At 45.1% G+C, this 26,105-nt stretch overlaps 4 protein-coding genes across 6 annotated transcripts; 1 reads left to right on the top strand and 3 right to left on the bottom strand.

Moving 5' to 3' along the window:
• Window positions 1–341: 341 nt before the first annotated feature.
• On the bottom strand, window positions 342–4,054 carry LOC100838233 (transmembrane protein 56). Of its 2 annotated transcripts, none has more exons than XM_024458120.1 (9): window positions 3,701–4,054; window positions 2,937–3,068; window positions 2,154–2,242; window positions 1,914–2,049; window positions 1,727–1,801; window positions 1,434–1,555; window positions 1,258–1,333; window positions 930–989; window positions 342–821 (listed from the first exon to the last, which is right to left on the bottom strand). In XM_024458120.1, exons 1-9 carry the CDS (start codon window positions 4,037–4,039, stop codon window positions 693–695), a joined length of 1,158 nt encoding a protein of 385 aa, XP_024313888.1. In that variant the 5' UTR covers window positions 4,040–4,054; the 3' UTR covers window positions 342–692. The 2 variants fall into 2 exon arrangements, with proteins under 2 accessions (XP_024313888.1, XP_010231719.1); XM_010233417.3 differs by having other exon boundaries at window positions 3,502–3,925.
• A 5,299-nt stretch (window positions 4,055–9,353) lies between these two features.
• On the bottom strand, window positions 9,354–13,284 carry LOC100832726 (BTB/POZ domain and ankyrin repeat-containing protein NPR3). Of its 2 annotated transcripts, none has more exons than XM_003561413.4 (5): window positions 13,075–13,284; window positions 12,214–12,932; window positions 11,245–12,013; window positions 10,341–10,511; window positions 9,354–9,866 (listed from the first exon to the last, which is right to left on the bottom strand). In XM_003561413.4, the coding sequence occupies exons 2-5, from the start codon at window positions 12,751–12,753 to the stop codon at window positions 9,592–9,594; spliced, it is 1,755 nt and encodes a 584-aa protein (XP_003561461.1). In that variant the 5' UTR covers window positions 12,754–12,932; window positions 13,075–13,284; the 3' UTR covers window positions 9,354–9,591. The 2 variants fall into 2 exon arrangements, with proteins under 2 accessions (XP_003561461.1, XP_014752290.1); XM_014896804.2 differs by having other exon boundaries at window positions 12,214–12,862.
• Window positions 13,285–16,343: 3,059 nt separating this feature from the next.
• Window positions 16,344–19,529, bottom strand: LOC100830895 (fe(2+) transport protein 1). The gene is made up of 2 exons (XM_014896530.2): window positions 18,708–19,529; window positions 16,344–16,915 (listed from the first exon to the last, which is right to left on the bottom strand). Exons 1-2 carry the CDS (start codon window positions 19,353–19,355, stop codon window positions 16,460–16,462), a joined length of 1,104 nt encoding a protein of 367 aa, XP_014752016.1. The 5' UTR covers window positions 19,356–19,529; the 3' UTR covers window positions 16,344–16,459.
• A 5,012-nt stretch (window positions 19,530–24,541) lies between these two features.
• Window positions 24,542–25,800, top strand: LOC112270217. Its single transcript, XM_024458132.1, has 2 exons — window positions 24,542–25,070; window positions 25,183–25,800. The coding sequence occupies exons 1-2, from the start codon at window positions 24,907–24,909 to the stop codon at window positions 25,760–25,762; spliced, it is 744 nt and encodes a 247-aa protein (XP_024313900.1). The 5' UTR covers window positions 24,542–24,906; the 3' UTR covers window positions 25,763–25,800.
• The last annotated feature ends 305 nt before the right edge of the window (window positions 25,801–26,105 follow it).

Here is a 26,105-nt window from a genome sequence, read left to right as displayed (position 1 = left end):
TAGTTTCATTACGTCCGTCATGATATATATTTTCGTAATATACTTATTTGGTATTGTAAATACTAATATATTTATCTATGAACTTGAATAAGTTTGACAGATAAAGCTAGAATGTCTTATATTTAGGAACTACCTGCGAGCAGAAAATTCAGAGGAAAGGTATTTACTTCTCTTAGGTTACAATAAAAATTTATTGCCAAATATTAGGGGTAAGAATGGAAGCTACAAAACAGCCAGAAATGTGTGTTCACTGGAGGGGAAATCATAATCCAAGTCCACATGAAGTTTGGAGTAAGAAACTCGTAAAACATTTCATCCAAAATTACGATCAATTACCAATATAAAGAACTGCTAAGGTATTGTCACAAATCAGATTTTCGAATTAGCATCGGAAGTCTTACTGTGGATAAGAGATGCACTGGAATTTTTACTGGTATACACAAGACTTAAGGATGGGAAAATGAAGTACGGAACAGCATGCTGGAACTACAGTACATGCCAAAGTGGCTAGGAAATTCCAGCTCACTGAAAAATAGCACAATTTTACCTAATAATCTAACTTGTTTACTACTAGTATTTTACATATTCACTTTCCCTAGTTATGCTTATATTCTTAACTTTACACATCGAGAGCTCACGCAGCACCAGCGGAACACCAAGGTGGATAGTTCTGGTCTGAAGCCCCCAACTGATCATGACCATTTTGCCAGTGTTTTCTTCACCCCTTTCAATATCTTCATAAACCACATTGCGTTCATGATGAAGAGCACAGATGGCACAGTCAATGTCAAGTAGTATCCGAATGCATGCATCTGCGTTATCTATGAAGTCAATTGTAAAAGAATATCAGTAAGAATGTGCCAGGCTGATAGGGATGGTGTGTACTAAGGACAACAGAATAAATGCATTTACAATGAAGGCCGTATTACCTGACTGTAGTGCAAATAGATGTGGTAAAACACGTACACAAACAAAAATATCCTTGCCACCTGGAATAAGAGGTAGACCAATTCTATGATCAAAAGGAAAGCTCCACTACCAAATAGTATTGTCGGCTCCATAATGCTATATAGATTATTCACAAACTTCTGAACACAAAGCAACTTTTCTATGAATTCTACTGATCTGATTCCTTTATTACACATTTTACTGAAATGCTAAAACTTTGCATTTTCTTTCTACAGAACATTGAGCACAGTTCAAAGAAACGCTGTGTTTTAAGTTAGTCAATGCTGTATATAATCAGATCGAACTCACCAGCCATACAACAAATATCATAATGCCATTAACCAGGTAGGCGCTTGACTTTTTCAGTCCAGCAGTGTCAAGGAACCTTCAAATAAAGCAGACCAACAATGCATTACAATCAATAATACTGTAGACCATGAATAACTTGTGAGGAAAACAAAACTGAAATTTCTTCAATTGCTTACCATCTCATGTTGATTTCAGGGGTGGTTGTTTCTGAAATAAGAATCATGTATGTGTAAAACTGTCCCTCCCCTGACAGCATTGTGTAAGCTATTGCAACTAGAGAAAGAGTATGGTGGAGGACCTGAAATGGCAACAGACAACTATAAGCTAATGCTAGGCAGACACCAGTTGACAACTTTCTAGATTGTTGCAAATTATAACATGTGAATTATTTCTAACCAGACTAGATTGAAGTAAAATCAAATTCACTAGCAATTTTCTCAGCGCAAATATGCAAAAGTTGAGCACCTACATATTCCATTCCACCAAGGGAAGGATACAACCAGAAGATCATTGCAAGATCGGTGATGAAGTAACCCACAGAGACCTGACAATCATATAACCAGGACACACATGTTAATTGAAAAATGGAACAGAAGTCTAGAAGGAAAATTAGGAAATCAACAGTAAATGGTTTACGGTTGAGCTTTATCCAGTACCCCTAATGCAGAAGTGGAGACGACAGAATTACGGTATGTAATAGGCCCCTTAAGGCGATCAGAGAAAAGATCTGTTGACACAACAAGATATAATGATATAGCTGCAATAAAGATCGCATGTGCACTGGACATACCCCTGAAACAGGTTAATTTCCTGTCAGTTTGCATCTATAAAATTTATTGGAAACAAAATATCAGGACCAGAGCAATGTAGATATAGTAGCTAGCTCTAAGACTGACCTGTTGTTCCATTCAACACGCTGTATCTTTGTCAACGAAGAATAGCCCTTGAAGTAAAATGAGCTTAATATCCGTGTGAGATCATAAGCCTACAAGGATAAAAAAAATACCATTTATCACAGGAAGAAACTAGAAATATGCTCACACATAATCACGAACTGGTTTATGTGATGTAAAAAGTGGTTGATGCTGGTCCAAAACTCCAAATTGATATGGATAGAAGCCAGCAAATACTGATGAAAATTGTGTTGCATCTGAAAGTTCTGAGAAGATTGTATTGTCATTGACAAAGACAGAACAAACAAAATCTGGTTGAAGGTTATATGACATAACTACTCAAACTCCAAATACCATCTTTGTCTTGTTCTGTGCCCTTAAATGGACACACGTTCATTCACCTTGAGATTAACAAAATGGATTTATGGTGTTTAAGCTTTAGCAAACTTATTTAAACAGTCACTTGTTAAAATTTAGTTGAATGATAAATTGCAATGATATTCAGAATAGGTGGAACGAACGGGAAACCGGTATATTCAACAGTACATACCTGTACCCGATCACTCTAAAAAGGTAGTGATTTTTTATTTTGCATACACAGTTGATCTCTGTTTCTGCTATTTGTGGTGAAGTCAATTGAAAAAGAACATTGTGTTGCCAAATCCCTAAAATGAAACTCTTATTCTCATTAATCGATAAGTAAGAAATACGGATCGCCGGTTACAAGCAGTACGTCAATGCAGTCACCAATCCCAACTTGGAAATCAGAAAGATGGATAAAATTACCATCTTGCACAAGAAAACTCCAATGAGCACCGAGGTGTACGGAACGAGTGGATCAGCTAGCAAGTAGTCCCTCATCATCGCCTGAGCATGATACTTGTAGGCCGTCATCGCCATCCTTGCGGCTTGAGACACCTACATGGATAGGCATATGTTTAGATGAACCTACATACAAAGAACATCGCACAAAACACAAAAGAATCGTGCGGTGGCTTGGCAACATAGATCATGGCACAAAGACATTCTAGACAGTGTTTCTCCCTGATGCCAGAAATAACCCCCCTAATAAATCAGTGTCGATCAAAAGGTGTAAGAACCCAAAACCAAGGTATTAAGCTCTGTCTATGAGCAACCACATTGAGAAACTCCTATCGCGTAAATACTACAGATAGTCAACAGGGCGGCGCTGTGTCGGTGCCACAAGCGGATCTCCATGAACGGGAGCACTACACGCAAAGCAAGTCCAGGGGCGGATCTACATGGCGTGCCGTGTGAGCACCCAAAAAATTGCGGATGCTAATTGGTTTGGATTCAAGTAATCACTAGATGAAGAAGAAAAAGCTCATACCTCGAAAACCAATGCCCTTGCGGACGGGGTGGAGAAAGCAGGGGGGCACGAGCACGAGCACGATGTGATAGAACGGGATCAGCAACGCGCGTAAGAGGTTTGAGGCGGCGGCGGCGGCTTGGGAGGATTGGAGGTTGGGTAGGTCAGAGCACAGGAGGCAGGCGAGGAGGAGGAGAAGAAGAAGAGGGGATTGCCGCACCTGGTAAAGAAGGGAGGGAGTCAGGGAGGAGAAGCCGCGCAGTGAGGGAGGGGAAGCGTGGCTGCCGCTACACGCGCGGCGCAGGGACGGGCAAGGAGAAGGCGGCGGGGAGGAAGGGAAGGCGCGGCGGCTCCATTTCTCTCCCGGTGGTGCGTTGCGCTGGCGCTGTTCCGGGTTGGCGGTGAGCACCAAGGCAACGCAAGGCAAGCCAAGGGGGGAGTGGGGCAGCAGTAACCAGCAAAGAAAGTTTCTTCCTTGAACAAGGAAAAGCTCGGTGCCACCAGACCGTCCGGCCCCGCCCGCCCCGTGCTCCGGCTTCCACATTTGTAACAACCGCATTCATTCGCTGATTTGATGCGATGAAACCATCGTGTCATGTCATCATCCAGTGAGATTAACTGGTAATACTACTGCTTTGTTTGGTCGAGGGTGCCGTGCTGAGCTAATCATTGGGTGCGCCGAAAAGTCTGGTGCCGAGAAGGGGGCAAAATGGTCATTTTCAGATGACGATGCGGGGCACCTGTTAGCTGCGTTTCGCCATTTGATTTCGCCGTATCGCTAAAAAACCGTGCAGTGCAGCAAAATTACCACAGTACCCAGCGAATCTCCTGTGACCAGCTCACTGATGTGCTAGCCCACGACTCCAGGTCGACTCGAACCACTCTGGCCATAAAGAACTCATCCAATAATCGAAGAGCCGAGGGTTTCATGCGCCATGCACCACAGGAAATCCTTGATCGAAGAAAAACAAGATGAAAGAAGGGGCCGAGTGCTCTCTGTGATGTGAGCCGATACCAACGTACTTGTACTAGCTAGCAGTCTCGCTCTCACTCCTTGGCTCTTGCTCTCGGGTACCAATTGTTTCCGGGCCCCTCGAAAAGTACTTGCAAAATACGAGACCACCCCATCCTGCTTGTTCCCTGCCGCTACTCTTGCTCGTCGTTGTTGGGACCGTTCCAATCAAGACCACATGCGCTTTTGCCACGATCCACGCAAAGCCGGTGGATTGGATTAGACTCCGCATCAGGTTACGTGGAGGCGACGGGATGGGGCACCCCTCATCGGTGCTTTTCTGCGACGGGTGGTGGCCTGCGCTTCCTCTGGAGCCCTGGTCCATAAATCCGGGGAGGGGGATCCATTCCACTGTGCATAGTGTGAGCTGAACTCGCCTGAAAAAGTCCGTGACTCCACTATGTGCCTGCCTGCCGTGGCACGTACTCGTGTTTGCGTGTCGGTGGACATCCCTCCAAATTTGATCTTGCTTTTTTATTTTTATTTTTGCCTTGGTTTGTTTGCAGTTGGATTATGGGTTTCAGCGTCGTTCTGGCATTATAAAAGTGGGTTCAGCGACAGAGTGGTGGTAACGTCGGTGAATCAGCCATTGCAAGGGAATTGTCTTTGCCGCATGTTCCTCTTTTCTATCTTGGGCAGGTTTGCAGAAGGAAGGGGATCTGAAGAGCTGCGTGCTGACGCCAAGCAGCTTATTCATAATGCAAAGGACATGATGCGTTAGCTGGGGGAGGGCGCGAGGGCTGTTGCTGGACCAACTGATGTGCTCTCAGCGCTGCGGATCGCTGAAGCTTAGTCATGCCTGCCGGTGGATGCTTTTGAGATGCTTGCTGTTGGTAGATAGATTGTTGTGGTGCTTGTTGTTGGTCTGTAAGACTTAATGCTGTTTTGCTACATTGAACTCTCGGTTGCTAGTAGGGCTAGATCTTAGGGAGTAGATTTTTGTCTCGTAGTCAGTCCTCGATTGATAGGGCTGGTCAGCGAGTTTCTTACTCCATGTAGTTTCCTGCGTGTTCTTCTCCCCTCCTTTCGAACTTCCTCTACACTTCTCTGTAAATGGTGGGGTGGACGGCGTATTTCCATTTGAATGAATGGAAAGGTGAGAGATCCCAGGTTGAAAAAAAGATAGAGATGGCGACTATCTTCAAAGAAAAAAAAATGTTGACTAAACCAGCTTCTTAAGACCTTTTAACTGTATAAAAACGTTATAAAATAAGAACCGGTGCATGCGGCCTCTCTGCATCGATTACTATCAAATAATTAGATCATTTTGTGTCTAGTCATACCCGTACTGTGTTTCCAGATCGGTCTCTATAATTTATAATTTCTTGACTGACACTTTGTTAATCACTTCTTCAGAAAAAAAGAAATGTCATTCGTAAGATATTTTTAGTAATGAAATTGCTCGGTGAATTATTTTCTTAAGTCTAGGTGGATCTAGCTTTACCATCGCCCTCACCATGGGATTCATGTTTGGGCGAGGTGGAGCACTCACCAAAGACCCTAACGGTGACAGAAAAGGATGGAACTGGCCGATGGGACCCCACTAGTTAGGTCTTAGGGTTGGGTTGTTTAGCGGTGCCCGAAGGACTAAGGCCCATGTTTTCTTGTTTGAGCTTTTAAGCTAACAGTAGAACCAAACGGTCGACTTATTAGTGTTACCCGGACCGCATCCCCGGTTTGGGTGCCCGGCTCCGGGTATGGTATGGCCGGACCCGCCCCGAACCCTGCAGGTGCCATCCATAATCACTTCTGGATGTGTTTTTTTTCTTCCAAACCTTCTCCTCGGATTGCCCCATCTTTCACCTTAACCCCCTCGTTCTCCATTGAACTGACATGTCATCGCTAGAGGGGGAGGAAGTAGGCTTCTGGTTGCATCCCTCACCAAGGCTCCGGCAAGCCCCTAGAAAACTCCGGCAAGCCCCTAGAAAAAAAGGCGGCACCAGCTCCCTCCAACCTTAATCACTTAGATACATGGTCTATTAGCAAAAGCAATTGAAAATTCCAAGATGGAGGCTGCGATGATGTGGATGCGAGCTTCGATTGGAAGCCAACGATGGTGATGGAGGTTGAAGACCAAGGAAGAAAGTAATGGATATGATGTTACATCCAATGGTTGAAAAATGTAAGGAGATTAAAAACCAAAAAGGATGTTGATAGTCCTCTTTCATCAAGAACACGTCAAACTAACACAGGAATCAACATAATACTCCCTCCGTCCACAGATAACCGACTTGGATTTCTATAAGAATCTATACAAATACAAGTCACTTAATGTGAAACTTTATAAGTGCCTCCGATATACTTGCCAGGCACACCAGCCTTGCAAATTGTACAAGTGCGTAAATGATCACACGATCTTTGTAGTATACTCCCTCCGATCCTAAATCCTAGTTCAACAACGACAAGAATTTAGGATCGGAGATAGTATTATAATTGAGTTCCTTTTCGATCAGTTTTACAATGGTTGGCGATTTTAGGAACCGTTCAACCTATTTGATCCAACGGTGGGAAAATAATAAGTACTGGAAAGTACTAAAATAAAAGTACTGGAAAATACACCGCTGCTAAGATTAAAAAATTTGATCCAACATATTCCCTCCTTTTTTAATATAAGGGGGTAGTTTTTCCCCAGATTTCCTAAACTGTAAGACGCACAACCTGTTGCATGTGGTGAGAAAAATCCGCAGCCACAAAGCCGTGCTGCATGCATGCGTGGAGAAAATCAGCGGTTTCCTTCATTAGTGAAGAAAAATCAGCAGTTCCCTACATTAAGGGGCAATTAACGGAATACATGCACCGGAGAAGGCGTGTTTCCTAATCAATCTAAGCTCCTGCGGCTCGCCGGAGCGCAGTTGGAGCTAGAGCTAGAAATTAAGAAGAATCAAACCGTCTCCATCTAGCTCCGGCAAGAGAGAATGGCCTCGGTTGATTAGCTAGATTGATTCTCTCTGCTCCGCCGTTTGGCTGAGATTTTGGAATACCGAAACGCCTAGGGAGTACCGAGAAGTACTGAAAAGTAATTGCCAATCAGCCTTCCATCGTTTCTTCCTTATGTGAAAAAAGTTTGACCCCAGTCAGAACCAATATACGCGTATAATCCGTTTTGAATCTCTTGCTGTCATCCTAGAGCCTTTGGAACAAGCCCCACTTGTATAATTGTATTCATCTCTCTCCCGCCAATACCTAGACGAGTTTTTAAAAAGCTGGTTGACTTGGTCCTCCCACTCCGACGAACATGCCACGCAAACCGATACCAGTTCCCTTCCCTCCCGCCGAGCCAGGATAACATCGTGGGTAGGCGCGAGCATGTGATGCCCAACGACTCCAGCACGAGGCCACACGCGGTCGGTAGATTAGTGGGTGCCAAGCGCTCGTGCGAAATGGACATACGACCACAAACACCTCCCGTATATTTTTGCCTCACGTACTAACCGGGTGACGGGTGTTTATGTTAATGTTAGCGGGCAGTACTTGGCTGGATGGCTGCCCGGACATCGACAGCAGCAACTGCAGACGGAAAGCAGGGCGCCGCACAAGCACCAACGAGCATCGATGATCGATCTGCCTTTCTCCCCCGAACTGCGCAAGATACTCTTAATTATGCGCGTCCATAATTTACAGCAGTACTACCTTGTAGCATGTCGGGGATCCTCAGCTTCTGCTTCAGCTTAAATGTCCTTCAATTTTAAACTTTTCTAATGGCTATTTTCCATTTGTTATGTGACAGATTTGAGTTATAAAATAGTGTTCCCTTTGCCATTTTTGGAGGAGCAAATGCATGATTTGCAAGTTTATGGACTAAACTAACGAGTTTAAAGACCTCTGGCGCTATTTCTTCTAGATAAAAATATACTAGAAATCACAAAAATGTGAAAAATCATGGAACTAATAATCATTAAAATAAATCGAAACAATCAGATTTTTAGGAAAATAATTTTGAAAACCGAAGGATTTTTTTTCTGAAATATAACAAAGCATGTGAGTTAGCCCCCCCCCCCCCCCCCAATATTTCTATCGTTTGAGTAGAAAACTTCCTAGCAAGATAAAATTAATTACTATAAAAGAGCTAGACACGTGCATCTAGCGTTCATGATTCTAAGGCATGTTTGTTTGGGCCTCTGTTTCAATTTTTGATGCTTCTAACCCTCTAAAAGGCACTTCTCCCGTTTACACATGAAGTTTAGAAGCACGTTCGGAAGTGAAGTGCTTTTTAGAGGGCTAGAAGCACCAAAAGCTGAAACACAAGACTAAACAAACAGGGCATAAATATGCCTTCAATAATTTTATTTGTACAAGTTTTATTATTTCCCAAATTTGTTTATGGTTACTCTTGTTTTCATGATTTTTAAATTATTTCTCCAGTTTGTACTTTGTAGTTTTCTTATTTTTGTATTTTTTTGGATATTTTATGTAGTTTCAAATTTCTCTTCCTTGAGTGCGCCAATGTTCTAATTCCACGGGCCTCTTCATAATTAGTGAAAGAGATCCGGTAAATAGATTTTTGTGTGTCTTTTAGATCCAGTAAGTAGATAATATTCCCTCCGATCCTAAATTCTTTTCGTGGTTTTAGTGAGGGAGTACTAGGTAATGTCTTCAAATTTGTAAATAGAAAAATCTGGAAGTCCAGTAAAAAGATCCATGCACAAACTAATCTTCTGACCACGTGTTTCCCAAATTCTTGTATTACAACTTGGTGTATTTCTGTTGTGCTTTGCACAAGTAAGCAAAATGCACATTCCTGCTCGAGAAAGGAAGAAGTTAATTATTCATTTCTACATGCTGGAAGTTACTTCATACCAAAATGCTACTTTACCCACATTAAACTGATGCACTAGAGCATGCAAGACTACTAGAAATAGAATCATTGTGAAACTGGCCAGCCACCACAGGCGATTGGATTTTTTTTACTAAAGCGTGTCATATGTCAAAGCACAATGATTACAAGAAATGCCCCAAGCAAGTAGTACAATATAACCGATCTGCTTACTGAGCTATATAGTTTTTCACTGCACTACACATTGTCAACAAGGTCCAAACCTTGCTTCCCTACCTTTCTGAAAATCATGTGTGCTTGACACATTGGATTTAACTGACCGATATTACCGCAATAGCTTTGCTCTCTTATTGCCATGCCTAACCTTTCCGTCATACCTCGGCGAAGAAGATGAGGACGTTGAGGAAGCTATGGCTGCAACTGCCTTATCTTTACTGAAGGCCTTCAGCACATCCTCTTTGAGTTCAGAAAAGCGCATCCTCTTGATTCGTTGGTCCTCGGGAGTGCCAGTTTCAAGGAAGAACAACTCAGTGGATTCTTCGTTCAGGAACTTATCAAGAACTTCTGAACAATGCGGGAAATACCCTCGCCCTAGTTCAACTGAAGCATAGGAAGTTTGTTTAACAAATAATACAGATTACAGAGCATCAATTTGTCTATAGAAAATACCGGGAAGTTTTTAAAGGGTCTTGCTTCAGACTCCTCTTTTCAAATAGCTATGAACTTAAAGCAAAACAGGTAATGTAAGTTGAGGGAACATATGGTACACAAAATCTAATCAAAGCAAGATTGAAGATCAAATATCTGTTACTTCAAGCAAACAAGAGTATCTTATTAGCTCCTATTTCTATCCTAGTCAACTTAACTTGTGGTTTCAAATATATCATTGCATACAAGCACAACAGTGCAATATACATGTTCCTTTAATTAGTTCATATACCGATAGAGTTAACTATCTCATAAGCTGTATATATAACATATAAATTTGTCCCCGCCCTAAACTAAAACCTTCGCAAACAGAAATACTGAAGAACTCCCCATTTTGTACTACATGCATGATTATGTTAAACCGACCTGTCTTTGTCAACGCGTCAAAGCGTTCACGCAACTTGAGGTCATTTAGGTCATCCTTCAGTTTAGCGAAATTAGCCAATGTGAGACCAGTAAACTCTTCGGTTGAGTCAGCTTGTGCTATGCGCATGACAAGCTTGGCTTCGGAAGGGAAAAATATTCTTGCAAAGGAAACTGCAGACACAAAGAAATATATTTTAGCAATGACTTCAAGAACCAAGGCTGTCTCAAGCTGGAAAAAGATAAAGAAACAAAGTAAAAGCCCACACTCATGGTGCTTTCACAATTAAGAATTCCCATTTTTGTGCTACATACCAGTAGTATTACACCACGAAAATGAATAAATAAATCTTCTTTTGATAAAGAAGAATACTAGCAAAGTGTTCATTCTTCCCTACCGAACCGTAAAAATAAGAGAACCTCTAGATAGTAACCGCATAATAGTTTGGCATAACAGTTCGATGCAAGAATTTAGAGATGAAACGACAATAAAGTGAGACCCGTCAATATTTACATAATTCCCGGTTACATCTACTCAACATCTACTGCAAAGTACAAGTATCATCAGTTCACAAAATTGCAACAACTTCCTACTATTCTGCAAGGACAGAGAGACAAGTAAGAGTTGTGGTGTACATGCCAGTAGGAGTAAAAGAGAGGAGCGAACTCACGACTAACACCAAATTTCATAACTAGGAAAGATATATATAACACGCTTCTGCTAAAAGAGCATATTGAGAAAGTAGAGCAAGAACCAACTAAGCCTGTCAGAACTTATGCTTCTAAATTCATGAGAAGGGAAAAGTACCTTAATAAAAATATCATTAGGCACAAATACACCGAACAATGTTTTTGCCGACATGGCTAACTGCAAAACATTAAATCAAAATAAATAATATATGCAAACCTCTGTTTTCCAAGTTCAAGAGTCTCATGTGAAAATTATCTGCCAGCAAAGGAGTGGCAATTTGAACCTCTTCACATAGACGCTCCTCTGAGATGGACGACTTTGTCTTAATCACCTGCTCCAAGATGTCAATGCACAAGTAGGCCTTGCTTCTCTCCTTACATTTCTCTAACTTCTTGCGGCAGTCTTTCTCCCTTGTTAATCTCTTGCAAATGGTAAGAGCATCACGTCCATCTCGTGTCCTTTCCAGCACGGAAGCTCCCTTCTCTATAAGTGAAACAATGATATCTGGTTCTCGCCTCATGCAAGCTATATGCAGTGGTGTATATCCACTGTCATTCTTCAGGTTCACGTTAGCGGAGTCCAGATTCAGCATTCCAGCCAACACTTTGGGCTCACAATAGGCAGCAGCATAGTGTATGGCATGTGCATCATCCAGAGTGATTGCAGATTCTTTTAGGAGCATGCCAACAAGGGCAACATCATCAGAATCCAAGGCCTTGTGAATGTTCCTTACCCTCTTGGCATGCTCAGGGTCCAGAGTGGACTCATCTGTTTCATCATGCAGGGAATACCGACGAATCTCCTTGACCCTGGAAAATGCTTCACCTGGAAGTTCCTTCTCAAGGTAATGCCTGTCAACACTCGAGTCTGCAACCCTTTGAATACATTGATTGAGCAGGTCTGGAAGCTGGCAGGTGGAAGCAACATGAATAATCGGCAAGATATCCTCCGCCAGAGCTTCGTTAACAAAGTCGGACAGGCGACGCTGCAAAATTAGAATGTCGCAGTTATAACTTAGGATTGCAACTTCCACACTTCTAGATGCATAACTCCACAACTATTTTCAGCAAAAAGGATGAGGAACAGTTACACATTTCCAATATAACTGGGGCAATGCAGTGTCAGAACTCAGACGACTCACATATGCACTGTGCAATTTCTCTTGGAAGTATCTCTGCTTATTACCTGGAAGAGCGAGACGAGCTCGGAGATCTGGAAGCCGGAGGCGGCGTACGTGGACTCAACAACGAAGTCTATCGCCGGACGGCACGCCTGGTGCCTGCACCGGTCGTCGACGCAGATGGCGGCCTCCTGCGGCGGCGGCTTGAGGCGCCCAGTGTAGAGGTACCCGAGAACGGCCACGAGGGCTTCGTGGCCGACGTGGCGCCCGCCTGGGACCAGCTCGGCAAGCTCCAGCCGCGGCTTGCCGCCGCCGGCGGCGGGGGAGGAGAGCGAGGAGAAGTGGTCGAGAAAGAAGTTGCTCCTGGCGGCAAGGATGCAGCGGTGGACGGGGACGGTGGCTTCGTCGCCTCCATCCGCAAGGACGACCTCGGCGTCCGCGCAGTTGAGGAAGGCCGGGTCGAGGAGGCGCTCGAGGTTGGCGCTGAGGCGGCCGAGGCTGACGGCGTCGAGGTTGGCCGGCGGAGCCTGCGGGGCCTGCGGGGACGGGGACGGGGATGGGGATGGGGGCGGCGAAGAGGAGGAGGTAACGGTCGACGTCTCCATGGAGGACGACTAGAAGGTTCTAGAAGCTCATGATTCTTGCCCCCAAATAGCAAAGCCTTTTGTCACATGCTCTGAATGAAGCCTTCCGCGCAAGATAGTTTATGACTTGCTGGGATCAAATGATTGCAAAACTGGATTGGAACCAAGTCTAAAAAGGGGCAAATTCTCCAAGAACAAAACTAACATGCAAAGAAAAGACAAAAAAACAAAGGTTTCAAGTCAAGAAGGAAGCATGAATCTCTTCAAAGAGAAAAAGGTCAGCAACTTGCAGATTTCTCGCAGTCGCAGCAACCGGGGCCCGGAGGAAGAAGAAGAACTAACCCAAAAGAACCCCAAAATTCAGGCGGATTTGGGAGCAAGGTTGCTGCTCTACCACAATCTGCACCCAAAACACATGAAGAACCAAACGCGGAGGCGCCGCCCGCGCTTGCTCTTATCAGGAAATTTCGCGGTTAGTCGGAAAAAGGTTATCCGCGCGTTCCCCTTGTTATTTCTATTCCCCTCTTGGCCAGTTTTCCACGAGGTAAAGAAAGGAAGAAAGGGACGAGAACGTGCAACTTTGCTTGCAGTGGTGATCAGGCGAGGGGGCCAGGGCGTCAGCCAGGTGACCCCTATTCGACGTCACCGCGTGTGACGTCGTCCGGAGAATAGTCGTGTGAGAGGAATACTACTCCGGTAGAATTGCGAGGTGTGTCGACTGAGCAGCTCGCATCGGCAGAGTGTGGGCGCATCTCGCCGGTACGGCCGGAAGCGACGACCTTGACCAAGACTTGATGGGAGGTGTCCCAGCTGAGCTTGAGCTGGGTGGGGAGTGGTAACTGCAGAGCGGACATGTTCGCCAGCCTTTCCTCCACACACACACAACACAAGCACGTGCTGTAAATCAATGCACATCGGCGCAAACTTCCAATTTTAGTGTCTCTTCGGATCGTAGAATTTTCGAGGAATTTTCATTGAATTTTTTTTCTTACATGACTCATCCTCTAAAATTCCATCGATTGATTTCCTACGCCCCTATAGGAACTATAGAAAGAGACTATATTTTTTGAAAAATTCATTTGTGTCCATGACAACTATGCAAAATTCATGAGTTTTTCGTGTGATGCAACCAAACAATTACTACCGATTTCTCTTTTAAATTCTGGAGGGTTTACTATGTCATGGCATCTTATTCTTGCGCCTTTCAAATTTATGCGTTTAGAATTTCTTTGATCCAAAGTGGCCCTTAGGATTTTTCCACTCACGTCTTTACGTATTTATATTGGATTTAACGTAAAAATAATAATTATACATTTATATTGTGGCTCAACACAGCTCACCGCAGTTTTAACCAAGTGCAAGTATGCAAGTATCCCTCAATTTCGAAATATTTGTACATTTTGGAATTGTCACAAGTTAAACTTTGTCATCTCTGATTAGGTTTGTACGAAAAAAAATTAACATATGCAACACAAAACTCAAACTAGTATTATTAGGACCATTATCAGATATTTTCCATATTGCATTTGTTTGTATTTGCTATAATGTTTTTCTCAAACTCGATCAAAGTCAGCAATGTTTGACTTAGGACACCCAAAAGACATTAAGAAACCGAAGGAGTAATAATCAAAGATTCAATGTCAATCATGCAAATAGAATAGAAAAGTTGGTGCCTTATATATATATTTCAAAAAATCAACATGTTCTACCTCTCCAATGATACACTGATGTTTGATCTATTTTTACCCTCAACTTCTATTGTTGCACTAACAGTAGAAGGGGTACCGATGCATGCTGATTAAAGCGTAACAGTATGTATACGACGGCCTTATGGGCGAAGGTCATCGTATAGTCAGCAAGGTTGACACAAAGATGGTTTTCGAATAGGTTTTAGTCGCCTCCATAGAGTGCGACCTAGTCCTATGTTAGGAGAGAGTCAAACGGATTGTTAGCCTCGAGCTAGGACTGAATAAGTCTTTTCGGTACGAGACAAGAAGTACTTTGGGCCTCTTGGGTTCGGACCAAACGGGTCTTTCCGAGCAACGAGGTAAGGACACCCTCTGAATTCTAACGCAAGCCGACCTCAAGTCTAGACCGAACATGTCTTCCCGAATCTCGAGAATACAGTTCCTTTGGAGTCCTAGCCTTTTCCTTTGGTTTTTATTCCATGTGAGCGTGAATGGTTATATGCCCCATGTGGGGTTATATAAGATATGATCCATGACAAAAAAGACCATGGTTACACTTAATGTGTGAGAGAAAGTGTGGGCAAGAGTGAAAAAATCGGTCCAGCCTTATGGTGGACAAAGTGGATAAGGGATATGGTTCATGGTCCATAGGGGACCATTTTGCTTATCAACTCGAACATATGCCACTCTTGTTTCTAGCCTCTCCTTTTTTTTCCTCTTTTTTTTAGACCTTTCAAATTTACCATGGCTTGCCGATGCCTTGCTGGCTATTGCCATGTCTCGTTAGTACATTGATCGGAATTGATTCTTGTCGACTTATCGTTTCCACGTTGGATTTCAAGGTCTAATCCATATAAGAGATTTTTTTTTCTTACTACCGTAGGAGCCTCCTTGAGCTATAAGAACTTGTATAGCTCTAGCTTTGTTTCTTGGTCTTGGAGATTTTTCTTTGAATTTTCTGGAACTTTCCTGGCTTTCCTAAAATTTTCTAGGTCTTTTTTGAATTTTTCCAATGTTTCTCGTTTCTTCTGTTATTTTTCTAAGTTTATAGGCCTTTCTGCAAAAACTTGTCTCTTGAGCTTCTCGGCCGAGATTCCTCCGCAATTTGTTCCAGAGGCCCATGGCGCTTAGGTCGGGTGAGAGGCCTAATGACCTTAGGGTGCGTTTGGTTTGGCTTTGTTTTTTTAAAAAGATGCTATGCTTTTTTTCTCCTAAAAAACTGCTTTACTTTTTTTACTGTGGAAAATCACAAAAGCTTGGTTGGTTCAAATTTGCTTTTCTTTTTTCATCTCCTCCGCACCACCTCTCCCCTTCAAGGATCTCCTCCGCATCGGCCAAATCAAAACTGGAATTGATTCCCCAAACAGTCCCAAATCAAGCCTCTCAGCTTCCTGGATTTCATCACATGCCCAACCATCTCCTCGCTGCATTGTGGGGCCTGCGCATGGGAGCATCACTGGATCCCACGCGAGCCAGCCACGCCGTCTCGGCGCGCGGTTGCCTCGGGACGATGCCGGATTTTGGCGGCGGTGGAGGAAAAAGGAGAGGTGGAGGCGGGACTCATGGATGGCAGTGGGTAATAAATTCCAGAGTTATAAATTAAAAGCAAGTGAAAGTATCTCTGGAGGTGCTTTGTGAAATGCACTACAAAAAACAACTTCCTTTGCTTTGCTTTGCTATTCAAAATAGCCCTTTGGTTAGTTTTTTATTGTTTTCGAAAGCAAAAGTAGAAAAACAAGCTAACCAAACGCACCCTTAGCTTGCCGTGCCTCTTGCTTCCTTTTTTTGTTTTATTTTGCATTTGCTTGGCTGCTGCCGGACTTTTGCCCACCAATGCTATAAACTTGGTTTAAATTTAATTTTTTTAAATTAGAACAAAGATGGAATATTTTATATTTAGAAATGGAGCAAGTGGGCGTCACGGAGGAGAATGCATACACGTACACGTGCAACGTAAAGATACACAGGTACAGGGTGCGTACAAGGAGCGAGCTGCGTGCACACGGGGACTCGTGCATATTTGCCCCATACGTGGTCGGTCACGCCCACTTGGCCATGACGGACATGCCGCCGGCGCCGAGGAGGACGGCGAGGAAGCAGAGGAGCTGGAGCCTGACGCTCCCCTGCAGCTTGGGTCCCATGAAGTCGGCGGCGAGGAGCTCGACGAGCGCCATGTAGTGTAGCAGGCCTGCGGAGGCGGCGTTGAGCAGGCCCACGACGATGAGGGCCGTTGGGCTGTTGTCCTTGTAGACCTTGGTGAGCGCGAGGCCCAGCGCGATCCCGAAGGGCGTGGTGGTGGAGAAGAAGAAGACCAGGCCGGCCTTCATCTTGGTGCCGTACTCGGCCTGGAGGATGCAGCCGCCCAGGCCCATGCCTTCGAACATCTGGTGGAAGCACATCGCCGCCACCAGGGGACGGATGGTGCACACGCTCTGCGACGCGCCCATGCCCAGCCCGATCACCACCGAGTGCACCACGATGCCCATCTCCAGAACCTGCGCGCCCAAGGCCCAACCGGACAAATTAAAATTAGGCTCCATGCAAGCATCGGTAAATTAAAGAGAAAAGTCCGTTTTCAACCCTGTAGATTGATTGCTTCAGAACGAAAAAGCTCAACTAATTGCAAGGTTTCAACAGTAACTTCAACTTGATTCCCACAAAAAAAAAACTGTAACCGCAACTTCAAGAGTGTTTAAACTTTTATTAAGTATTTTTTTTAGGCCAAGAGTGTTTGAAAAGTGATTCGAAAGCTGCACATATTTTGCTGCCCTATTTGATTTAAAGATCACCAAACGCAATTCCCTATTTTGGTCCTCACAAAAAAGGTGTACCTACTAAAATTTTCAATGTAAAAAACTAGTAACAATGTAAGTGATCTGTTGGAGTGTGGAGTGTTGGAGGAGGCGAAGTACGTCTAAACTGAAAGTCAATCGATAAGAAGACAAGTTAGTATGATCGTGACCGCTAATTAGTTCGATTTATTTTGGCAAACCTAAGTCAAATATGCAATATATTCCTAGCTTAACGGAGCTAATTTAACTTATCTTGCTAGTGTTGATATGTCCAACCAATACTCTATTAGGCAGACAAATGGAAGATTACACCAAAATCTTTGATTCAGTTGTCGATCGATTTCTAGTTGCGACAAAAAATGGCATTAGCTGCCTTGGTCAGGGACTCAGGGTTGCTCCTTGCTCCAAATAGATGTCGACACCAGTCGGAATAATTAATCAGACGACTAATTCTCGTGTTAATAAAATGACAAAGATTGATGCTCTACAGGAGGGAGATATATACTAATCTACGCGTCCCCTTCGCCTCCTGAAGGTGTCTCCAATTACTTAAAGGGTATTGCACACTTGTACTCTGTGCATACCAGTTTGCATCTAGCCATATATGATAACTTAAAGCGTCGACACATAGTTGTTTAGCCAACCTTGACTTTTTGTACTCATTCATTCAGACATTTATATGAGGCATGTTCTCAGACTGTTCAAATTTAAGCTTTCATTGTACAATAGTTACAAAAATCATTACACGAAGTACATTTTTCACAATTATGGATGTATCTGCTATGCCTAAAAAAAACGTCTACATACATGTAATAGAAAATCATTTAATATGGAACGGAGTGAGTATCACTTATGAGTCAATGTGCTTGGTGGTCAGATCTTAATCCAACGATAGCACGTGGGAGAGAAAAGAGTGAGGATGAGCCTCGGATCTTAATCCAATAATACGTTAACATTTGTACATGGAGAGAAACGTACTGTCTGAAATGGGTGGGCCGCTCTTGGTTGTGGACGTACAGAAGGTTAATCAACTTACTAGGGGTAGATGGTTACTCCTAGTAGTAAATAAAGCTATCTATACTCCTACAGCAAAAAATTTGTTGAAGAATATTCTCTCCGCATGGCATTTCCCCCCTTCAATATCTGTATTCTGAAACGGGAGAGGGGGGGGGGGGGGGGGTCTTAATACGGAACGATGCGTCGCTCTCTTGTTGTGGACTTGAAATACTAGAAGGCTAGCTACTTCGAGGCTTCTTCTGCCTAGATGGTGATTTGTGGAAGATCGAATTGCATTCCTAGTAAATAAAGCTATGTACCGCAAAAGATTTCCTATGCGGTACAGCCGTACGTACGGAATCCATCCCCATCTATGGTTGACTTTATCAATTTAGACCCAGGTTAGAGGTACAAGTTCATTGATTAGCGTCAGGCCGGCTGACAGAACGAGAAAACCAAACAATTATTAATTGGCGCGCAACTTGCAACACAAGATTACCTGAACGACGACGCGGTTCCGGCGCAGCTGCATCTGTGCGGCCTCGGCGTCGTCGGGCTTGGCTACCGCCATGCCGTGGCCGTGTCCATGGCCGTGCCCATGACCGTGCCAGTGTCCTCCACCCTGCTCATCAGGGCTCTCGTGGTCGGCGACCACAGCGGTGCTGGGCACTTGGCCGCCGCCCTTCTTCTTCCGGTTGTAGAAGGTGAGCATGAGGGAGTCGACCATGAGCGTGAAGAGCGCCGCGAGCATGGCGACGAAGGCGGTGAAGGGGAAGTCCCCCCATGGCTTCTTGGGGAGGCATGGCGAGCTGAGGTTGTTGAAGGAGTCCGGGAGCACGTGCATGTACCCGGTGGCCAGGATGACCCCCGACGCGAAGGCCTTGACGACGGAGAAGGCGGCGCGGTCGGGCTGCAGCGCCGGGACCGACCGGGCGAAGAGCGGGAGGCACACGCCGATGATGCTCGAGATGAGGATGGTCGGGATGGCGATCAGCTTCAGCCGCAGCGCCTTGGGCACGTTGTGGCACGCGCCGTCCGCCGCCGCCGGGTCCGCGCACACGTCCGCCTCCGTCTGCGCGTAGGCGAGGAAGGGAAGGAGGGCGAGGAACGAGAGTAAGGCTAGTGTTTGCGAGGACGACGACGCCATTGCTCGATCTTTGGACTTGGCTTAGTTGCGGCTTTACCCGTTCCGGGATGAGTATTAGCTTACTAAGTGAGCAACTGTACGTCTCCTGTTGCCTTTTGGCGTACACAGCTATATTAGCTAGCTAGTTGTACTTCAGTACTTGTACGGGTGTGTACTTCTGCTTCCTATTAAATGATGAGTAGTGCGGTTTGAGCTTTGTGTAGGCCAGCGAGCAGGTTTATATAGGACTTGGAGTGGGCAAGAAGCTGGAGTGATCTTGCGACCAGCGCGCTGCATACGTGGGTTAAAGGCCATCCACAACAGACATAAGGACCCCACTTGCAGGCTGACGTGGACAGCCAACTAGGAGGCGTACCGTACGCAAGGCGCTTCCGATGTGGCTAAATGGACCACCCCAGTTCAACTGAACCGGTCCCGAGCCGCACGTAGGGTGTGTTTGGTTGGTGAGTATAGGAGGATGGATTGGCCCTAACCAGATTTTAGAAGCGGGATCAACCAAATTTCATGTTTGGTTGGGGTGGGTGAAACCAATCGGTTTTGGTGTTTGGTTGGCTTTTTTTTCTTTCTCCTCTCATGTTCCTCCTCAGGCCGGCCCCGACAACTACCCCAATGCCCTCCTCCACACCCGCCCCAGCCACTGCCCCAATGCCCTTGACCACACCACGGCATCCACCGGTACCTGCTCCACGCCGTCCTCCCACCGCTCCCGCCGAAGGCCGCCGCCACCGCCAGCTCGCAGGGCCCTTCACCGGCGGCTGGCCTCGCGGAGGTAGCACCGTGGCTGCGACAACCGACAATGCCTCCTCGCTAGTCTCGCGGAGTTGGCTTCCCTGGCACAAGAAGGTATCCTCCTGTGCTCCCCTAACAAAATAAAAGAAAGAAAATGTGACGCCATTGATGCGTCGGCCGAAGCTCCGTGTCTCCTCCGTTGACCGCGGGAAGCAGCAGTTCGTGCATGAGGGGAGGAGCTCCGGGGCGACGGGACGGGATCCGACGGTGACGGGAGAGCTCCTGCGGCGAGGGGGCGAGATTTCACGGCGATGGGAGGAGCTCCGGCGGCGAGGGGGTGGGATCTGGCGGCCACAGGAAAAGCTCCGGCGAGGAGGACGGGATCCGACAGCGGAGAGAGAGAGAGAGAGCGCGCGCGCAGCCAAGCGAGAGGAACGACCGAACGTTACGAGAGAGCGGCCAGAGCCGCGTCAGCCACGTGAGCCGGCCAAAAACATCGACTCACCCGAACCGCTGTTTCGAAGGAATATTCCCTCGTGGGTGGCATCGCTCGGGAACCAAACAACTGAAAAAGGGATCTGGGCCAGGTGACACCGCGCGGGGCGGCTCGACCCGCTGAACCAAACACACCCGTATTGGTTGGGCTCATCGTGCTCGTGAGTCGCGTCCTATCTTTCCCCTCAGTCGGTCCCTCCTATCTCTCTCTCGCGTCGTTGGTCTACGCGGCGGCGGCGGCGATCTGGCATCGGAGGAAGCGAGGCCGGCGGCTGCTGGGGCGAAAGCGAGATCGAAGAGCTCGTTGATCCGCTGCTGCTGCATTTGCTCCATTGGTGAACCAAAACGATCGACTAGATCTTCCGTAGGCTCTATTCTCTGCATCCACAATTTGAGCAGGTCTTCTCCCTACTCTTCCAGCATTCTCTTTTAGCACTTGAAGATGCTGCCTGCGAATGAATTGCATTGCAGCCTTGCCCCTGCTCCTGGACCCTTAGGACGAACAGCAGGAGCAGAGCAGCCCTGCCTTTACCCCTGCCCCTAGCAGCAAATTTAGGACCTGAAGCTGCTGGTGCAGCCCTGCCCTTGTTGTTCATCGGAGAAACGAGCCAACTCCGGCTGCTGTTCGTCCGGCCGGCAGTTTCAGATGGGTTCGTTTTGGGCAAGCGCGAGATGTGCTGGGAGAGATGGGTGCAGGATTCTGTTTAGGCTCCACCAGGAGAAGGGCGGGACCGGTTCGGTTCACTGGGGTGCACGGGTTCGGCTAGGTCCATTTAGCCACATCGGAAGCGCCTTCCGTACAGTACTGCCTCCTAGTTGGCTGTCCACGTCGGCCTGCAAGTAGGTCCATATGAAGGAATTGGGCAAAATATAAAGTGGGGGTAATTCCTGGTACAAGTTTTGTTAAATGGGTCAAAAAATAAAAACCTTACTAAATGGGGTAAAAGCTGTAAAAAAAAACTGACATTTGAGGATAAAAAATAGAATTCACTCTAACATTAAATATGTGATGAATGCCGAAAAAAATGTCTCTTAGCTTACTTCTAGTCGATTCTTGACTAAGAGTTTGATTTTTCACGATGAGTCAATCCTTTTCTCTCTTCTATTTCTATTTTTTTCACATCAATAAAATTCAAATAAAAGTAAGCTAAGAATCCACTTTTGAGGATTTATGCGAGCCCGTCCAACCACAACAAGCCGTAGTATCAAATCCAAGTAACTTGTTGTCAAACGGAGGGAGTACCAAAAATCCTGATTAGCTAACTTTCGAGATTTATACTTGACGAGCGATCGTTTTTCCATCTCTGATTCAACCGATTTGATGCGATCGATTTTTGGATCCTATTGCATGGGCATGCATGCGCTAGCTTGTTGAGGTTGCGGACTGTTCATAAATCATAACCACCAACTCGGCGCGTCGTAGTTCTTATTGTTTACCTCTCTCTGAGCATGTGATTTTCTTTTCGTTGGTAGAAGTGCTTTGGGTCTTTTTTTTATGGGAACTACGGTTGGCTTTAGCCAGCCTGAACAAAAATCAAACCGAAGTTCGAAAAGAGTATTCGCAAAAATAATTACAAAAGCAGCACCTAAAAATCAAACTACGGTTGACGACACTAGCTTAGCCAAATGGGACAACATCGTCCCCCAATCTTGCAGAATGGATTTACGGGGAGCCGAGTTGCATCTGTGAGTAATGAGACCAACAAAAGATCCTCGGAGCATCGTTTAATTGCCATGTGATTGTCTTCATCTTGGTTCCTGAACACTTTGGCATTGCGTCGCTTCCGAATATTAATTCCAGAGAATTGCTATTAGCACCGTTGACCTAACTTTGTCGAAAGGAGGAGGACTCCACAGCTCGAGGAGGGAGAAGCAATTAAGAGGTTGCACGTTGAGAGCTTGAACGCCATCCCAAGTTTCCAAGAGGGAGGGAGTCACAGTGGAGAAGCATGCGTGCCGTTGATTCCGTAGCGGCAGAAAGGGCATTAATCAGAGGTCACAATGGATATTATTACTAGTGAATATCTAGCCAGATTTAAGAATGAATTTTAAGTACATTTTATCCCGAACTCGTTATGTTGTGTCAAGCTTTATTTTTTAGAATCAACATGTCATCAGTTATGCACTTATGCTCCTTGTTTAACCGGAGCTCATTGCAATCATGCGTGGTTAACCGGAGCCACCCGTATTTAATCTGCCCCCTGCCGCTACCACAGCACCACTCACCACTAGGCCCTAGCTTAGAAACTCAAGCTAGCCATCTGCGTCCTCCCTGGATCAGACCTCCTCGCCGTCCACCTCTCCTTCCATCATAAAGTCCGTGATGTTGAATCTACTAGTTCTTCCTTCTGCATCAGATTACGTTTCTCCAAAATTAACTCCATGGCTCCATGCGTCGCGCTCGACGTGCATTTGACGTACGTACATATGCCGCGATGATACCGGCGTAAACGGCGGCCCATTGAGAACCACCCGGTGCGTCCTTAAAAAAAGAGAGCCACCCGGTCGACCAACCCAGATCATGCTGCTTTGCTTCGCTTTACAAACGGCGAGAGAGTTGACCTGCAACGGTGGCTAACTAACTGCCCTCGTTGGAATCTTAGCAGTTGACTTCTCGTTTTATTTTTTTTCTTGATTATATCTCGGGCATCTCCGTATGATTAGGGAGGCCCAAAGAATTGTGGGCTGAATTTTTTTTAACAAATTAATCCGTGCTTGATCGAGATGTGCAGGTACCATGTGCGGTTGGGTGTTAGCGTCGATCGGCCGGCCGGCACCTGCGGGTTTCATTGTCCTAATCCTGTTTGACTTTCCGGCTCCTCCCCGTAGACATACTGTCCCCATCACTACAATGTTAATTATGTCTAAATTAAGTTCCTCTTGAGATGACGTCGTGATTACGATCGCGCCGAAATGGCATCACCCGGTTATCTGCATCAAGCTAGCATCTAATGCTCCTTGGTTCATTCCTTTGTTAATTTTCACTAATAATGGTTTAATCAAATGTACTTTTACTGCTTTGCTGTTCCTTAAGGCCTTGTTCGTTTAACAATTTTCCGGTGGGCAGGGATTGTTGGGATTTTAGTGCAAATTCCTGCCAATACTCTCCAATCCCCCGAGGGATGGGGAGAACCGAACGAGGCCTAAAAATGGTTGTTTTTCCCCACGGTCGATTCATCAGGCCTCTCAATGCTTAGCTTACGGCATCTCCGGTCCTTATTTCAGAACTAGCCATAAGCTGAATCGATCCCAGCTTTTGTTCTATAACAAACTAGAAATCTGCAATGTTTAAAATCCAGAGTGGATCTTAAGATGGCACCCACCTCCCAGTATTCCCCCCTCCCCTCCCTCATAAAGCCTCTTTGGGTCATATAAAATAGTATTTCCTATTGATTCAATAATTGGTACAATACAAATATTATAAATATCACTCTGGATTGTGTGCGGGAACATTGGTGTCCGGCTTTGACACTGCGGATGAAAAATATATGAAAAAAATTTAAACGACCATTTATACACACTTCGACAAGTTTGGGACAAAAAAAAAATACTTTTTCTCTAGAAATACACAATAAATAATGGCGCACACGCATTTTGAGGTCGAATTTTGACCAATGATTAGACTAATAATCTGTAAACTACTCCCTCCATTTCTAAATTCTTGTCGTGGTTTTAATTCAAATTTATACTAAAACCACGACAAGAATTTTGGAACGGAGAGTATACATTTTATAAAATGTGTTTCAGTCATGCCAAGATTTTGCTTCTATTTTATCTATGTTTTTCCGGTGTAAATGCTTCCGACGGAACAAATATTTGTTTCCATCTAATGGTGAATCCAAAAAGATTAGGCTGGCAGTGTCGTTGTCGCCGAGTGCATACCGCAGAGGGCAGACGGTGATGATGATGTTCATGGCATGAGGCGCTGATCGGAGCGCAAGGTGCAGGGCGAAGGCAGCGAATAATACGACTGAAATTTGGATTTCAGGGCAAGATCCACGACTGCCTACCGCCTGCCGCCGCTAAGACTCCTGTCCGGGATCACTGCAACGGGCTCGTTCTACTCCACAACGACTACGTCGTGAACCCCGCGACACGGTGGGCGGTGCTCTTGCCTCCCTGCCCGGACCCGGGCACAACGACGGAGGCTGATTTCTACAACAGGTACCTTGTTTATGATCCCACGGTATCAACCCACTTTGAGGTGTTCAGAGTTCCTTCGGGTTTTCGTCCCAAGAGAGAGCCTGGAGATGTCTACTACGACAGTTCTATAGATGAATTAAACCATGCGTTCGAGGAATCAGAATGGCCGCCATCTTTGTATACCATGCATGTCTACTCTTCAAGGTCAGGTCGCTGGGAGGAGCGGCCTTTTGTCCGAGAAGGAGACGCTGCAGGCACCGTCTCTGATTCGCGGTTCTGTGGGAGGAAACGCTACGCTGTATGCTGGCAAGGAGCACTTTACTTGGATTGCGAAAATCATTTTCTTAGGTACACAACACTTATTAATTTTTTACTCTATTCTACATTATTCTCTTATTGAAACGACCCCTGGCTTCTTTTAACTAATGATGTATTTTGCGTGCATAATCTGGTATCGCAGGATGTCCTTGTCAAATAGTAAATACCAAGTAATTAAATCAACAATTGGACTTGGAGCACGGATAATGTATCAACAAAGATATCTAGGAAAATCAGAGAAGGGAGTGTACTATGCATCCGTAGATGATAGTTTGCTCAGGGTTTGGTTCCTTACTGAATCATCTGGTCAGATGGAGTGGGTGTTGAAGCTCAACAACCTTGACATACGAAGTCTTTACTATGACAGCCAAGCTCATGGACCCTGGGTACTACAGGATGTTAACTATGAATCTTATTTTCCAGATGACGAGAAGAAAGCACAAGTTGAAGAGAATTTTGAATGGAGCTCCGACAATGATGATGCACTTAACAGTGCAAATAGGCCGGTGAAGGAATATGGCCTAAGAGAAATTAAAATACTCGAGTTTCATCTTCATAAGGAAATTATTTTCTTCAGTGATTCTGTGAAGACAGGATACGCTTATCATTTAAAGAGCTCAAAGATTCAAGCCTTGGGCAACATATACCCAACACGTTATGAAGATATTGCATTTCCAATTGAACATGATATACGAGGGTTTTTTCCATACACGCCCTGTTAGATTTAGACGGCCGCCTAGGAAATTTAGCATATATTCATTTGTCTGAACACGTGTTTTTATAATATAATTATTTTCTTGTAAGTGAAGTTTGGATGTTTCCCTAGTTTGGTCTGAAAATATATTAATATATCTTCGGTTTCCCTTTGTCCAATTGTTTTGAGATTGGTGCACTTATTTTCAATCTCGTAGGCCATAGAATGTGCTAACATCCAAAGTGTATTATATATGTGTGTAAATGAGCGTAAGTCTGTAGAAATATATTGGACACCCTTCTTCGCCGGCTCAAACTTTTAGTGAACCTAAGGTGCATTAAATATGATACGAGAACCAAAAGGTCTCAAGT

The sequence above is a fragment of the Brachypodium distachyon genome, chromosome 1, assembly GCF_000005505.3.
Source record: "Brachypodium distachyon strain Bd21 chromosome 1, Brachypodium_distachyon_v3.0, whole genome shotgun sequence".
Lineage (NCBI taxonomy): Eukaryota > Viridiplantae > Streptophyta > Magnoliopsida > Poales > Poaceae > Brachypodium > Brachypodium distachyon.
This window is presented reverse-complemented; position numbering and strand designations above follow the sequence as displayed.

What these genes read in the sequence shown, in the direction of transcription:
- LOC112270217 (XM_024458132.1), top strand. Translation starts at nt 24,907, where the DNA reads ATGCATGTCTACTCTTCAAGGTCAGGTCGCTGGGAGGAGCGGCCTTTT. An exon ending in TGCGAAAATCATTTTCTTAG is followed by an intron (nt 25,071 to 25,182) that starts GTACACAACACT and finishes CTGGTATCGCAG; the next exon opens with GATGTCCTTGTCAAATAGTA.
- LOC100838233 (XM_024458120.1), bottom strand. Translation starts at nt 4,039, where the DNA reads ATGCGGTTGTTACAAATGTGGAAGCCGGAGCACGGGGCGGGCGGGGCC. An exon ending in CCTGAAATCAACATGAGATG is followed by an intron (nt 1,334 to 1,433) that starts GTAAGCAATTGA and finishes CTTTATTTGAAG; the next exon opens with GTTCCTTGACACTGCTGGAC. An exon ending in TCTATTTGCACTACAGTCAG is followed by an intron (nt 822 to 929) that starts GTAATACGGCCT and finishes TTGACTTCATAG; the next exon opens with ATAACGCAGATGCATGCATT.
- LOC100832726 (XM_003561413.4), bottom strand. Translation starts at nt 12,753, where the DNA reads ATGGAGACGTCGACCGTTACCTCCTCCTCTTCGCCGCCCCCATCCCCA. An exon ending in AGCTCGTCTCGCTCTTCCAG is followed by an intron (nt 12,014 to 12,213) that starts GTAATAAGCAGA and finishes CTAATTTTGCAG; the next exon opens with CGTCGCCTGTCCGACTTTGT. An exon ending in TGACGCGTTGACAAAGACAG is followed by an intron (nt 9,867 to 10,340) that starts GTCGGTTTAACA and finishes CCTATGCTTCAG; the next exon opens with TTGAACTAGGGCGAGGGTAT.
- LOC100830895 (XM_014896530.2), bottom strand. Translation starts at nt 19,355, where the DNA reads ATGGCGTCGTCGTCCTCGCAAACACTAGCCTTACTCTCGTTCCTCGCC. An exon ending in GGAACCGCGTCGTCGTTCAG is followed by an intron (nt 16,916 to 18,707) that starts GTAATCTTGTGT and finishes TTGGGCGCGCAG; the next exon opens with GTTCTGGAGATGGGCATCGT.